Source organism: Microtus ochrogaster, chromosome 7 (assembly GCF_000317375.1).
Source record: "Microtus ochrogaster isolate Prairie Vole_2 chromosome 7, MicOch1.0, whole genome shotgun sequence".
In the NCBI taxonomy this organism is placed as follows: Eukaryota; Metazoa; Chordata; class Mammalia; order Rodentia; family Cricetidae; genus Microtus; species Microtus ochrogaster.
This window is the reverse complement of record NC_022014.1, coordinates 39,259,345-39,271,228: the sequence shown is the minus strand read 5'-3', so window position 1 is coordinate 39,271,228 and position 11,884 is coordinate 39,259,345. Positions and strand designations below refer to the sequence as shown.

The following is an 11,884-nucleotide window of genomic DNA, read 5'->3' as shown; positions in this document are numbered from 1 at the left end:
GGAGGACACTGGTGTAGGAGGACACTGGTGTAAGTGAACTAGTGATAGGTAGCTATCACTGCCCGAAGCCAGCCATGAACACATGCACTTGCACATACGTGTACACACTACAGGCACACACATTTTATAAGGGCAGGGGATGGAGGTGGTGTCTGGCTTCCGCTCTGACACATTTTATTAAAAAGTAAGGGGGGAGAAAACAAGAAAGAAAAATAAATGAAAGTCTCCCACAAGGACCACACACGGTGGCCTTGTGTAGCCGCAGGGCAGGCTGAGCCCCAGCTGGCACACTGCACCATCACTGCCACTTCCAACCGGACCCCCACGGCAGTAGAAGCCTAGAGGGCAGAACTGGCCTTGATAGGCAGAACCGTGAGTCTGCACTGGCTGCTCTCTGAGGCTGCCCTAGGGCTGTGAACTCTGAGGGACTTGAGTGCTTTTGGGGAGTATCAAGGCCTTGTCGTCATGGTGTACTTCTGGTAGGATGTCATTTGCCCTCTTTCCTCTTGAAGTCCTGGTATATTGTGCTTAACACAGTTGGGGACCTCATCCTGGCACCCATTCTTCCAACCCAAATAACACCCCAGACATTCACTGTTTGTACACACATATTGGTGTGCTCTTACCCAGTGAGACGTGCAGTCCAGGCTCTGAGCCGGGTTTGGGGAGCTGGCCCCAACCACAGCAGGAAATTCCCATCCCATGGGAAGGGTAGGGACCCTCTCTGATGTTCCACAATCTCCTCCAAGGCTGTGCCCCTGTGGGCCATGCACCAGGAAGTCCCTCTGTGGAGTTGGGGGCATTTGAGAGCCTAGTGGGGAAGAGATGATGAGGAAGAAGAATCTGGCCTAAGGTTCCCACCGTGGGGAAGGACTTGGCGCCTTCTTCTGGGGAGGGCCCGGATTGTCACCAGTTGAGGGAGTGGTCCTGGGCAGTAGCAGCACCCCAGAGTCCCACTCCAAGTATGTCTGTCCCCCACGCTGGTTCGGAAGGAGACAATCACTATGGACCTCACTGGAAAAAATGTTCTCATTGTGAACATAAGCAGGCAGCTTGGCCTCTGCCAGATGTGCCTGGAAAATGTTTAGGACCCTGGTCAACATATGAAATTTCCATCAAACTTTTATTAATCAGGAGGCGTTTGTTGTAAACCAACCCGTCTGATCCCTTTGGATGTCCAGGAAAAGGTCTGGGCCTGCTGGGATCTGTCCAGTGCCTGGTCTCCTGCCTACTCACTCGGCCCCAGCAGAGGAAGGCTTGGAGCCCAGAGACCAATGAGGACCGAGCAAGGCCAAACAGGTTCCTCAGTAAGCAGGGCCACTGCAGACTGAGGGACGAGTATCCTCACGCTTTGAAAGAGCCTTCTTCCACTGTGCCCTCCCTAGGCCAGGCTCGCAAGGCTGTGGCTGGCTCGGCTGCTTCCAGAGGTTCTGGACTGCTCAGCTGTGATCTCTTTTATGGGGTGGGAGACTCATAAAGAACCAAGAGCCCCACTTAGGAGCTGAGAGGCTTGGCGGCCCTGCAGCCTAGGGAGGAGGGGTTGAGGCTTGGGAGGAGAGCGCTAGGGAGGGGAGGGCTGGAGGGATGGTTAGGGTGGGGAGGGAAGGACCAACCAGGGAGGGAAATGCTGAGGAGGGAAGCATAGGGAAGGGCTGAGGGTGAAGATATGGGGGGAGGCTATGTAGGGGAAAGAGGGGAGAGGTGGGAAGAAGAGGACTGGAGAGGAAGCCGCAGTCCACTTAGAACCATAGAATCTATTCCAGTGACTGGGGATCTTCCTATTTTCCCTCCTGTAAATAAATAGGGGTGATCCTTCTCTGCCCAGTGTCGTCCTGCGCTTGCCCTCACTTGCATCCCAGGTCCTCGTCAGTGACTGTGTAGACTGGTCACACAGAAAGGCTGGTACCCATCCATACCTCTCACATGGATCCTCTGCTTTCCTCCGCTGGGACTCATGGACTCAGTCTCGCCTTCCCCCAAGGGAGAGTGGCGGGAAGGCCCATCCTGCCAAGAGGCCAGCGTTAGGACTAGGCTATGTGGATTTCTCAAGCATAGCCCCCTTAAGTTCCTATCCCTACCCCCTAGCCCATCTCCTTCTATCAGAGTTCCTCAGCCAGCAAGACCTCCTGTTGAAGACCAACAAGCCAGTCTTTCTCACAGGGCAGGCAGGGCACAAGATGTGCGATGAGGGGACCCTATGCATTTCTGCATCTCTCAAGCTAGGGATCGTCTCTGGCCATCCTGAAGGTCCTAGGAGCCTTCATCCCCAGAGAGAACTAAGGACCAGAGCTGAGTGAAGTAGAGCCCTGACTTGGAAGGGCAATGTTTACCGTGAGCCCAGCTCTCTAGCCTCCTGCAAGGCCTTGGATCTTGTGCACGCTTTCCTGGCTGCTCAAAACCTTCCAGAGTCTGCCCATGGTTGCTCAGCCATGTGTACCAGGAAGCAGGCCAGAAATGTGGGCTTGACTCTGTGGCCTTGACTCCATGGCTTTGATTCTGTGGGTGGGCCCTGGGCACTTGTCCTGGGCCTGTATCTGGTGTTCTTTATTTCCTTTTGGGGCTGTTGAAGGCTAATGTTTGTAAGTGTGATTGATTTTGTGTGTGGATTTTGTATCGTGCAACTTTTTGAGGTTTGTGTGTGTGTGTGTGTGTGTGTGTGTGTGTGTGTGTGTGTCTTAGAAATGTCCACAGTATAAAACCATGCCATACAGAAAGTGCTTCTTCTCCTATGCCCGTTGCCTGCTTGCTCGGGCTAGCACTCTCAGTGAGATGCTGAGTGCTGTGTGGAAATCTCATGTTCTTGTAGTGTTGATCTCAGGGAAATGTTGTCTGTTTTTCCATTAATCATGGAACCAGTTGTGGGCTTTTCAAACATTCTCTTTATTGTGTTGAGTATATTCTATTTTTCTCCCGGCTCCAACCCTTCAGGAATAATATGAAATGCCATATTATTATGGGTTGGAGCTGGGAGGATTTAAAAAAGCCAGTGGGGGAAGATAGGCCCTTCTGGCTCTTGAACCTTCACTCAATGATTCAAACACTAGGGTCCACCCCCAGTTTCCCACTACCAATCTCAACAGCCCAAGTCACACATCACAACTGCTCTCCTGAGAGTAGGTCCATACTCCACAGGCACCCTCTGCACAGTGGAAAAGAGAAAGCAGAACACAGGCCAGGCTGGTGTGTGAAGCAGCTCAAGGCATCTCCAGCACGGCCGACTCTGTAACACCTGTTCTGACCCTGCAGCGCTCAGAACAAAGGAGATGCAGGTGAGTCCCTGCTTTCAATCTGCCACCTCCACTGGCATCCTCAGCACCCTGAGCGAGGCATCACAACTGGGCCTCCTCCTGAGTAGGTCCCTACTCCAGTCTGGGGTGGAGGTAGAGGAGCCCTCGCTGGAGCCAGTACACATGGCCTAGGGTCCAGGAAAAATCCTTCTCTCCTCGGATGCCAGAGAACTGCCCCCTTGTGGCAGAAGATGTCAGGATGCCAGGAAGGAGCAGGCTCTGGTGTCTCAGGAGGAAAACCACAAATTGGGAGCTACAAATGAGGAGGCAAGCTCAGTAGCTTGGAAAATGCCTGCATCAGCAGCCTTAATGCGCAATGAGGGTTTTCATGTACAAATGCAATGGGCTGAAGGATAGGAGGAGGAAGATGGGGGCCCACCATGCCTGGGAGGGGAAGACGCGTGCTTGCTTTGCTCAGGATCTGCATGCACTGAGACAGCACGCCGTATTCGAAAGTGTGTAACATTATGACAACTGGAAAATTCAAAAAATAGAAAAAGTGGGTCTCTAAAACAGTAAATAAATTGAAAGGCAATTTAATGAGCTTTAAAAAAAAAAGATCCCCAAATGCTGGGGAAATGGATCAGTAAGTGCTTCCTATGTAGGCACGAGGACCTGCGTTCGAACTCCAGGGCCATGTAAAATAAGCCAGCACGATAGCACGTGCTTGAATCTCTGCTCTAGAGAGACAGAAACAGAAGGATCCCTAGGGGTAGCTGGCAGACTGGACTAGCAAACTGAGTGAGTTCCAGGCCAGTGAAAGATCCGGGATGTGGAGCTAGAGAGATAGCTCCATGGCCGAAAGTACTGACTGCTCTTTCAGAGTACCTGGGTTCTAGCCCCAGTACTCACAACCGTCTTCGACTCGGTCATGGAGGATCTGATGCCCTCTTCTGGCCTCTGCAGTCACCAGGCATGCGCATGGTTCACAGACTTGAATGCAGACAAAACACTCATATACATTAAAAACTAACAAGCAAACAAAGCCGAAAGGACAAAGCGGTTAGCTCCCGTGGATACTTGAGGCTGTCTTGTGCCTTCCATGTGCAGGTGCACACAGGCACACCTCCTCGCAAACGAGTACACACACACACACACACACACACCAAAGTGATCTCTCACAATACACATTTTAAACATTCACTCCATTGTTCTGCATGATGGCCACGGACTTGGTGTACCAACCTTCTTCATCCCTTAAATATCACTATCTCAGACGAGTGGGTGTGGATGACCACAGAAGCTCTGTCAGTGTCACCAGAAAGTGGGAAGTTAGTGACCACAGCAGAGACATAACTGGATTGCTCAGCCCTTCGTCTCCTGGAGAGGCCTGGTGCATCCAGGGACTGAAAAGAGTTCTGGCTCATGACATCACACCCAGACACGGACAGGTGGAGGAGTGTCCACCCTGCACACACTACAAGGTCAGCACCTTACTGGGAAGGCTCTCGGTGTGACTGCGGTGTGCTCTACAGTGCCTCTCCTTGAGTTGGGGCCTGTACGGTCCCTGCTGGGCCCAGATGTTGAAAGATAGGCTGGGGAAAGAGACCCAGTGTGTTCACAGTTGATCTTGAACAATTGCTGCTCAGATAAATGTAAATTTTAGAGATGGAAGCGATGCAGACAGCACTGAGAGCACATGGAGCTTCCCTGCAGTTTCACAACAGCGTGTGAGACCTAGCGCAGCAGAAGCTAGCCATCCTGTTCAATTCTTTTATTTTTTTTTTTTCCTGTTCAATTCTTATCCTCCCAAGGGGACTACCTGGCATGTGACAATTTTCTGAATCCTTTTACAGCATTTATGATTTTTATTTTCTTTTAAAGGATATTATAACCCAAGTTAACCTCAAACTCACGATCCTTCTGCCTCAACTTTCCAAGTGATAGGATTACGTGCTTATGCCACCATGCCTCTCTTTTATTCACATACTGAAGTACTGAGCTTCAGGCTCCATCCACTCATGCATCTGTCTGTTCTTGGACAGAAACAAACTATCCACCTTTTGGGGCATGCTGATTGCAGGGTCTCTGTCTGCACCACTGGCCATAGGTCTATGCTACTGGCTTTCACGCTGAAATTGTTCTGAGCGTATTTGCTTACTTGTGATTTGATGTAAACATGGAAATCAACCCATCTAGGGCCAAAAGCATGAAAGAACTCTCCCACTTTAGTTCAAGTTGCCCTAGCTGAGAATATAAACTATACACCATCTATTAAAACCTACATTTTTTGAGACAACACCTGTCTCAAAAAAGTTTAAGCCAAGGTGACCTTGAACTCCTGAACTTCCATCTCCATCTTCCAAGTACTGAGATCACAGGTGTATGGCACCATACCTGATTTATGCGGTACTAGAGATCCATCCCTAGGCTTCATACATATTAGGCAAGTATATAGGTAACTATATGCCTAGCCTAGCCTCAAGTCTTTTCCTTTGCGTCTTTGCTGTTTTTAGGGGTTCTAGGGCTTGGCTATGTCCTCCATATCCATGTGTCAGACACTTTGTCCCTAAGCCATAAGTCAGTTCCCTGTAGGTGCCTGGGTGCTGAGGAACTGGTCTCACGGTAGATTAATCACACAGAAATTTCTAGATTTGTGGGTTAAAGAGGGGGCGACTGGTGGGCAGCACTCTCTGATGTGTTTCTGTGCCACGATGGGGTGCCATCCACCGTGGTACGGCGCTAGCACCATGCTCTGAACTGCGAGCCAAAGAAACACATGAGCTTTGTAAGACACTCCGCCTGTGGGGGCGTTTAAGGGAGTCATCACCGTTTCCACAAGCCGTGCTAGGGCTCCAGGCATGGGGTCTTGTTCTCTTCTTCCCTGCCAGGGTGTGCTCTCTGCTGAGGCACAGCCTCCTCTGAAGGTTTCTCTTCACAAGTGGCTGATGCCCATGGTCAATTCTCACTTGCCTCCAAGTCCTTTTTACAAAAGATGTCTCAAACCATTCTCTCCATTTCCTGGACAGGTCCTCCGTGTGACTGTGGTGACAGACTCAGGAGCAGAGCGGGGACTGCTCCAGCCTCCCTGTATTTCAGGCCTTAGAGTATCTCTAATGCCACCCTGCCAAGGTTAGACTGAGGGATTCAAGCACACATCTTCTTAGCCATATAATCCTACCTGCTTTTGAAAACAAGAATGGGTTCTGAATTTGTCAAAAACTTTCTCATTGGTATTTGCCAAAGCAGAACAACGGATGCGGTGAATTTTATCTACGTATTTACTAACTTTTTTCCCCCTTCAGTTTTTCGAGACAGGGTTTCTCTGTGTAATCCTGGCTGTCCTGGAACTAGCTCTGTAGGCCAGGCTGGACTCGAACTCACTAAGATCTCTGTGTCCGGAATGCTGGGATTAAAGGTGTGCATCACCACTGCCCTGCCTAACATTTAATAAGTCTCATATGATGGATTAGGTCCCATTTGATTGTAGGGCACTATTTTGAAAAGTAAGCCGTGATTCTGTTTGTTAATCTTTCTGTAGGGTTTTTTATTTATTTTTCATTACATTTATTATTTACTTATGTATGTGTGTATGTGCTCCTGTGCTAAAAGACACACACAGAGCTTAAAGGATATCTTGTGGGTTCAGTTGTCTCCACCCTGAAGGTCCCTGGGCTTGAACTCAGGCCTTTAGGCTTGATGGCAAGCCCCTCTCCCCACTTCACCATCTCACCTGCCCCTCACTAGGGTTTTCGGATTCCTGTCCATACATTGGATTATGTTAGTGTATCTTCATCCAAAGCTGCTGCTGGTGGCAAGCGGAAGGCAGCTCTCTTAGCTGAGCTTCCAGCAGTCCAAGCAGTGCTGGGGCATCTCTGGAGTGAAGGGTTAAGTCCATCTCCCAAGGAAACTTGTTCCCAGGGACTGTACTAAATGTGGGTGGGGGTAAGTGTCGCTTTCTTAAATATCTCCATTTGTTTATGGAATCTGGTCTGTTTTAACCTCCTTTCTCTGCGGGGGCTAGCTTTTTAAAGTTTTTGTAATTATTTATTTGCATAGAATTACATATAATACCTTCTTTGAGCTCTTACACACCATCTACTCAGTAGGTATTTCCTGTGTCTTTTCTTTCGTGAACCTTTGTTTTCATCTTCTATCTTAAGTTAATAATTGCTTCCCTACTTTTTGTTTCCTTCAAAAACCAACATTTTGCTGGGTGGTGGTGGCACATGCCTTTAACCCCAGTACTCGGGAGACAGAGGCAGGTGGATCTCTGTGAGTTCGAGGCCAGCCCGGTCTACAAAGCAAAGTTCCAAGACAGCCAGGGCTGTTACACAGAGAGACCCTGTCTTGAAAAAAAGAAAAGAAAAAAGAAAGGCAACATTTTGAAATCCAGAGGTCCTTCGGCATCTTGCAGGCACTGTGGCAGAACTCTGCCACAAGCTCGGAGCCTCATAAAATGACGTGCTTCTCACATCCTTCCACGTACAATTTTTTAAAGACAGGTTTCTCTCCAGGTAGGCCAGGCTGGCCTCAAACTTGGTACCCTCCTACTTCAGCATCCCGAGTGCCAGAACTATAGGCCTGTGCCACCATGCCTGCTTCCTCACACAAATCTAAACCACCTGTAGGCGACTACGACCCCCGACACAGTGCAGCTGCCACTAATGTCAATCATCGGCATGCTGCATTGTCTGGGGAGTCCGTTCATGTTCGGCAGACATGAAATTCGGGGGAATATTTTCTATCTGAAGCTGGCAGAACCTGGGGGCACAGGTCCTGCAGACCCCAGACTGGGTGCTGTAGAGCTTTCTGCGGATTCGTTTCTACACAACCCTTTTGGCTTTTTCCCCGTATCTGCTTATTCTCAGTTTATGTTTTCTGCTTCCCCACTTAGGATGCTGCCATGTATCAAAACTCCTTTTTGATGTTTAAACTGAATCCGTCGCCTTTCGTCTTACTTGGGCTGTGCCCACAGACCTGCCCAGGTGTCTAGAAAAGTTCAGTTTGTTTTGGACCTTTCTCCTTCCAGCCCTCTAAACTATATTTTATATATTTATGAAATAAAATATATTACTATATCTTATGTGGATGGATGTTTCACCCCAAGTATATCTGTGTAACTCATGTGTGCCTTGTTCCTGGTGTCTGTGGATGCCAAACATGGGCATTAGATCCCTGAAACTGGAGTTAGCGATGGTTGTGAGCTGCAATGTGGTTGCTGGGGATTGAACCTGGGTCCTCTCCAAGAGCAGCTCTTAAGCACTGAGCCATCTCTCCAGTCTCCTGTGCCTCTTTTCACATGGTGGGACACATGTCTGAACGTGTGAACTTTACCCATTGCACAGGGAAGGCTCTGTAATGACACTGGAGTGGGAGGCGAGGCGAGGTGAGGAGTTCAAGGTGGCTCTTTCACAAATGTTTTAATAAATTTGACTGTAGAGAGCTCAAGCTCTTGGCTCACCCCAGCTGTCCCCCAGCTCTCCCTCCTGGTCCATCTCTGACCCTCTCCACTTCTTTTGCTCAGCTTTTTACAGACTTAAATAAAGTCTGGGACAAGTGTCCTGGCTTCATGACACAAAGTGTGTGGGGACGGGGTGGGAGAGCTACAGAGTACAGGAACAGGGCATGAGGCATCCCACAGGGGTGGCATCCCAGTCCTCACCACACCAACAGGCTTGCCAGCACGGTCACAAAAATGCTAAGGGTGGCTCTCAGGGATGAAGAGAGCGAGGGGGACACCTGAGGAGGAATGGGTGTGTTCTTCACATGATAACGAATCCAATTCAAAAAATAGGAGACATTGGCATACACCCCTGGGTACAGGGGGTGGGAGCACCCGCGGCCCCAGCTAACTATTCCAATCTGCAGCCAGGTCTGGTTCAGCTTACATACCAGTGGGCCACCAGAGTCACCCTGTGAAGGAAGAGAGGCTGTCTGTGATCTACTAGTCCAGGTATGGCCCTCGGGTGCAGGGTGGCCTATGTCCCATTTCCCCCCCACACCCCCCTCACACACAAAGTCCCCTGTGTGACTGCCACAGAGCCCAGAGCCTCAGCACTGAGGTCTGGCACAAGCGTGAGAGTGTGTGGTGGTGACACACTGCCCGGATCCAGCCACCCCAGCAGTCCCCACCTCCACCAGAGCCCAGCTCTAGTTGGAAAGAATGGGGCGCACCTCACACACATTCTTCACATTCGCGATGTCCCCAGCACACAGCATTTCCGGCAGGAGGTAAGACGTATATCCATAGAGCAGCTGGCACTGGAACTTGGGGATTAGTGGCAACTGGACTTCCTGTAGCTGTTTCAAGGTGTCACCTATGAGGAGAAGGGAGAGGAGCTGCCGGGTGAGGGTGCCTGTCTCAGTCCAGCGAAGTCTTAGTTCCTGGAGGAAAGGAGCCACAGATATTCTTGGGTTCTTGGTCAATGGAGGACAGAACTGGACGGAATCCCCACCTCAAGAGGCGTCAGGTACATTTGCAAGAGACATCCAACACACAGACAGGCCTGGCCCACAAGGGAAGCCCCCCACACACAGGGAAACCCCACCCACACAGGGAAGCCCCACCCACAAGAATACCCACCCATATTGGGAAGCCCCACCCACAAGATACCCACCAATACAGGGAAGCCCCACCCATACAGGCAAGCCCTACCCACACAGGGAACCCCCACCCACCCACTTTGGGGAGTTTCTTTTTCCTTCTCATTCTGTTCCCCTTTCACACATATTTTGTTGCTGCTGTTTCAATATGGATAATTTCTATTCATCTATCTCCAAGGTCACTGGTTCTCCCTCTTGCCGCAAACCCCTTAATGGAATTTTCATCTCCAGTGGCTATTTTTTATTGGCAGTGGACTATTTCCTTAGTGTCAGAATCTTCTGGCTATTCTCCTATTCACCTTCCCAAACGCTATGGACACCCATTCTATGCTCTACTCCCAGGAGATCGTGTTTGGCTCATACCTTGCGGTGAGACCAGTCCCCATCCAGCGGCCCAGCAAGGCACACTGTCGAGGTTGAGGTTGGAAGGCGGCATGCAAACGGGGAGCACGGAGTCAGAGAATATGATGGGTTTCTTCAGCTGCACGAGGGCCACGTCCCCTCCAATAGGGTGAAAGAGTCCGTAGGTGGGGTGAATGATCACCTTGTTAATCTCAAACCACTGGGTGTGTCTGGTGGCCACGTCGAGGTTGTTGATGCCCACATACACATCAAAGCTTTCAATCCTCTTCTCCCTGCCGACCAGAATGGAGGCCAACTGCCTGCAGCCCCCTGTATCATCAGCCCACAGATGGGGGTCTGCCAGACTGGAAAGCCCAGGCCTGCCTGCAGACCAGTGTAGACCTATCTGGCTGACCTTGAAGAGGTCCTGATTTGGGCTGATGGAGACTTGGGGAGCCCTAGGAGTCTGTGCCTATGAGAGTCAGATAACCATGCACATGGACCGGACCCCCTTTGGCCTCTTCTGAACAGCTGTGGGCCCGACTGGAGGACGCTCGGGAGACAGGGCCATCTGCCCAGAGAAAGCTCTGTGCTCACTGTGGAAAACATGGCCTCCTAGTGTGGAGGACCTTCCTGATGAGGCTAAACCCGGTAGGAACATAGCTTAGTCTGTAAAGAAGGGCTACACTCATGAGGTCAGGCCATGCAGTCAGGTACTGGTCTGGCCACCAGCTAGGGCGGATAAATCTATGTTGGTCTACGGGAAGCAACTTGGAGCCAGAGGAGAGGGTCATGAGTGTATCAGTCATGGTGGGTAGGGCTTGATGTACGGAGGAAAGAACTTTTGAGGGTGGGTACAGCAGTCCAAGCCATGGGCATGTACATGGCCCAGGCTTCTCCTTTCCTGTGTCCCTGTCCCATTACCCCTAACAGCCCCAGCACCTCTCACCTGGCAAAGCAGTGTGCTGCCGTCAGCACCCAGTAGGTATTGAGAATGGAGCCACCGCAGAAATGAAAGCCAGCGTAATGCAGGCTGACCAGCCACGGCCATTTCTGAAAGGGGGATGGCATTCCTCCCAAGATCTTACCCTCCAGAACTGGCTGGCCACAGGCTGAGGAGAGGAACAAATGCAGAGTGGGCGCAAGGCCACGCCACGGGAGGGGCGGGCGACCGGTGGGGGAGGGGAGACAACGTGGGGGTGAGTTGGGAGGGGCCAGGCCGGGTGTTAGGGGGCCCGAGGTTCCACCCGGTTGAAAGGACCACCTGTCCCACAGTCTGGGACAGGGACCTACCCACGTCACCACTCAATGAATTTGCCTGGCTTTTAGGGTGTCGGTTTCGGTGACTGACTGATGCGACCCAGATTGGGGTAACCAGCAGGAGTAGTAGCAGGTATCCTAGGGGGCCCAGGTCGGAAGCGGGGGCGGCCATGAAGCCGGAGGCGCAGCCCAACAGGAGGGGGCAGCTGACTAGGAAATGTGGCAGTGCGCCCCCTTTCCCGTGAGGCCGCAAGCCGGACACGTGACGACTTGATACTGGATGCGTTGGTGGCGCCCCATCAGGTGACTCTGAGGGAGTGAGCGTTGGATGTTGACAGAGAGAGAGCCTGAGCCATGGGAGGCTAGCGTTGAAGACTGCCAAATGACCACACTGCCAGCAGGTTCAGGCGACAGTACCTGGGCCTGTATACTTGATGATGATGTCTTCA

The 11,884-nt window shown here is 51.1% G+C and overlaps 1 protein-coding gene across 1 annotated transcript; it reads right to left on the bottom strand.

Annotated features, from left to right (window-relative positions):
* Window positions 1-8,888: 8,888 nt before the first annotated feature.
* Window positions 8,889-11,607, bottom strand: Prss38 (serine protease 38). The gene is made up of 5 exons (XM_013347056.1): window positions 11,469-11,607; window positions 11,125-11,287; window positions 10,197-10,468; window positions 9,405-9,547; window positions 8,889-9,143 (listed from the first exon to the last, which is right to left on the bottom strand). Exons 1-5 carry the CDS (start codon window positions 11,605-11,607, stop codon window positions 8,889-8,891), a joined length of 972 nt encoding a protein of 323 aa, XP_013202510.1.
* Between the last annotated feature and the right edge of the window lie 277 nt (window positions 11,608-11,884).

Coding starts and splice junctions, on each gene's coding strand:
- Prss38 (XM_013347056.1), bottom strand. CDS start 11,607: ATGGCCGCCCCCGCTTCCGACCTGGGCCCCCTAGGATACCTGCTACTA. Junction 11,288..11,468: donor TTCATTGAGTGGTGACGTGG/GTAGGTCCCTGT, acceptor TCCTCTCCTCAG/CCTGTGGCCAGCCAGTTCTG. Junction 9,144..9,404: donor ATGTGAAGAATGTGTGTGAG/GTGCGCCCCATT, acceptor CTTCCTTCACAG/GGTGACTCTGGTGGCCCACT.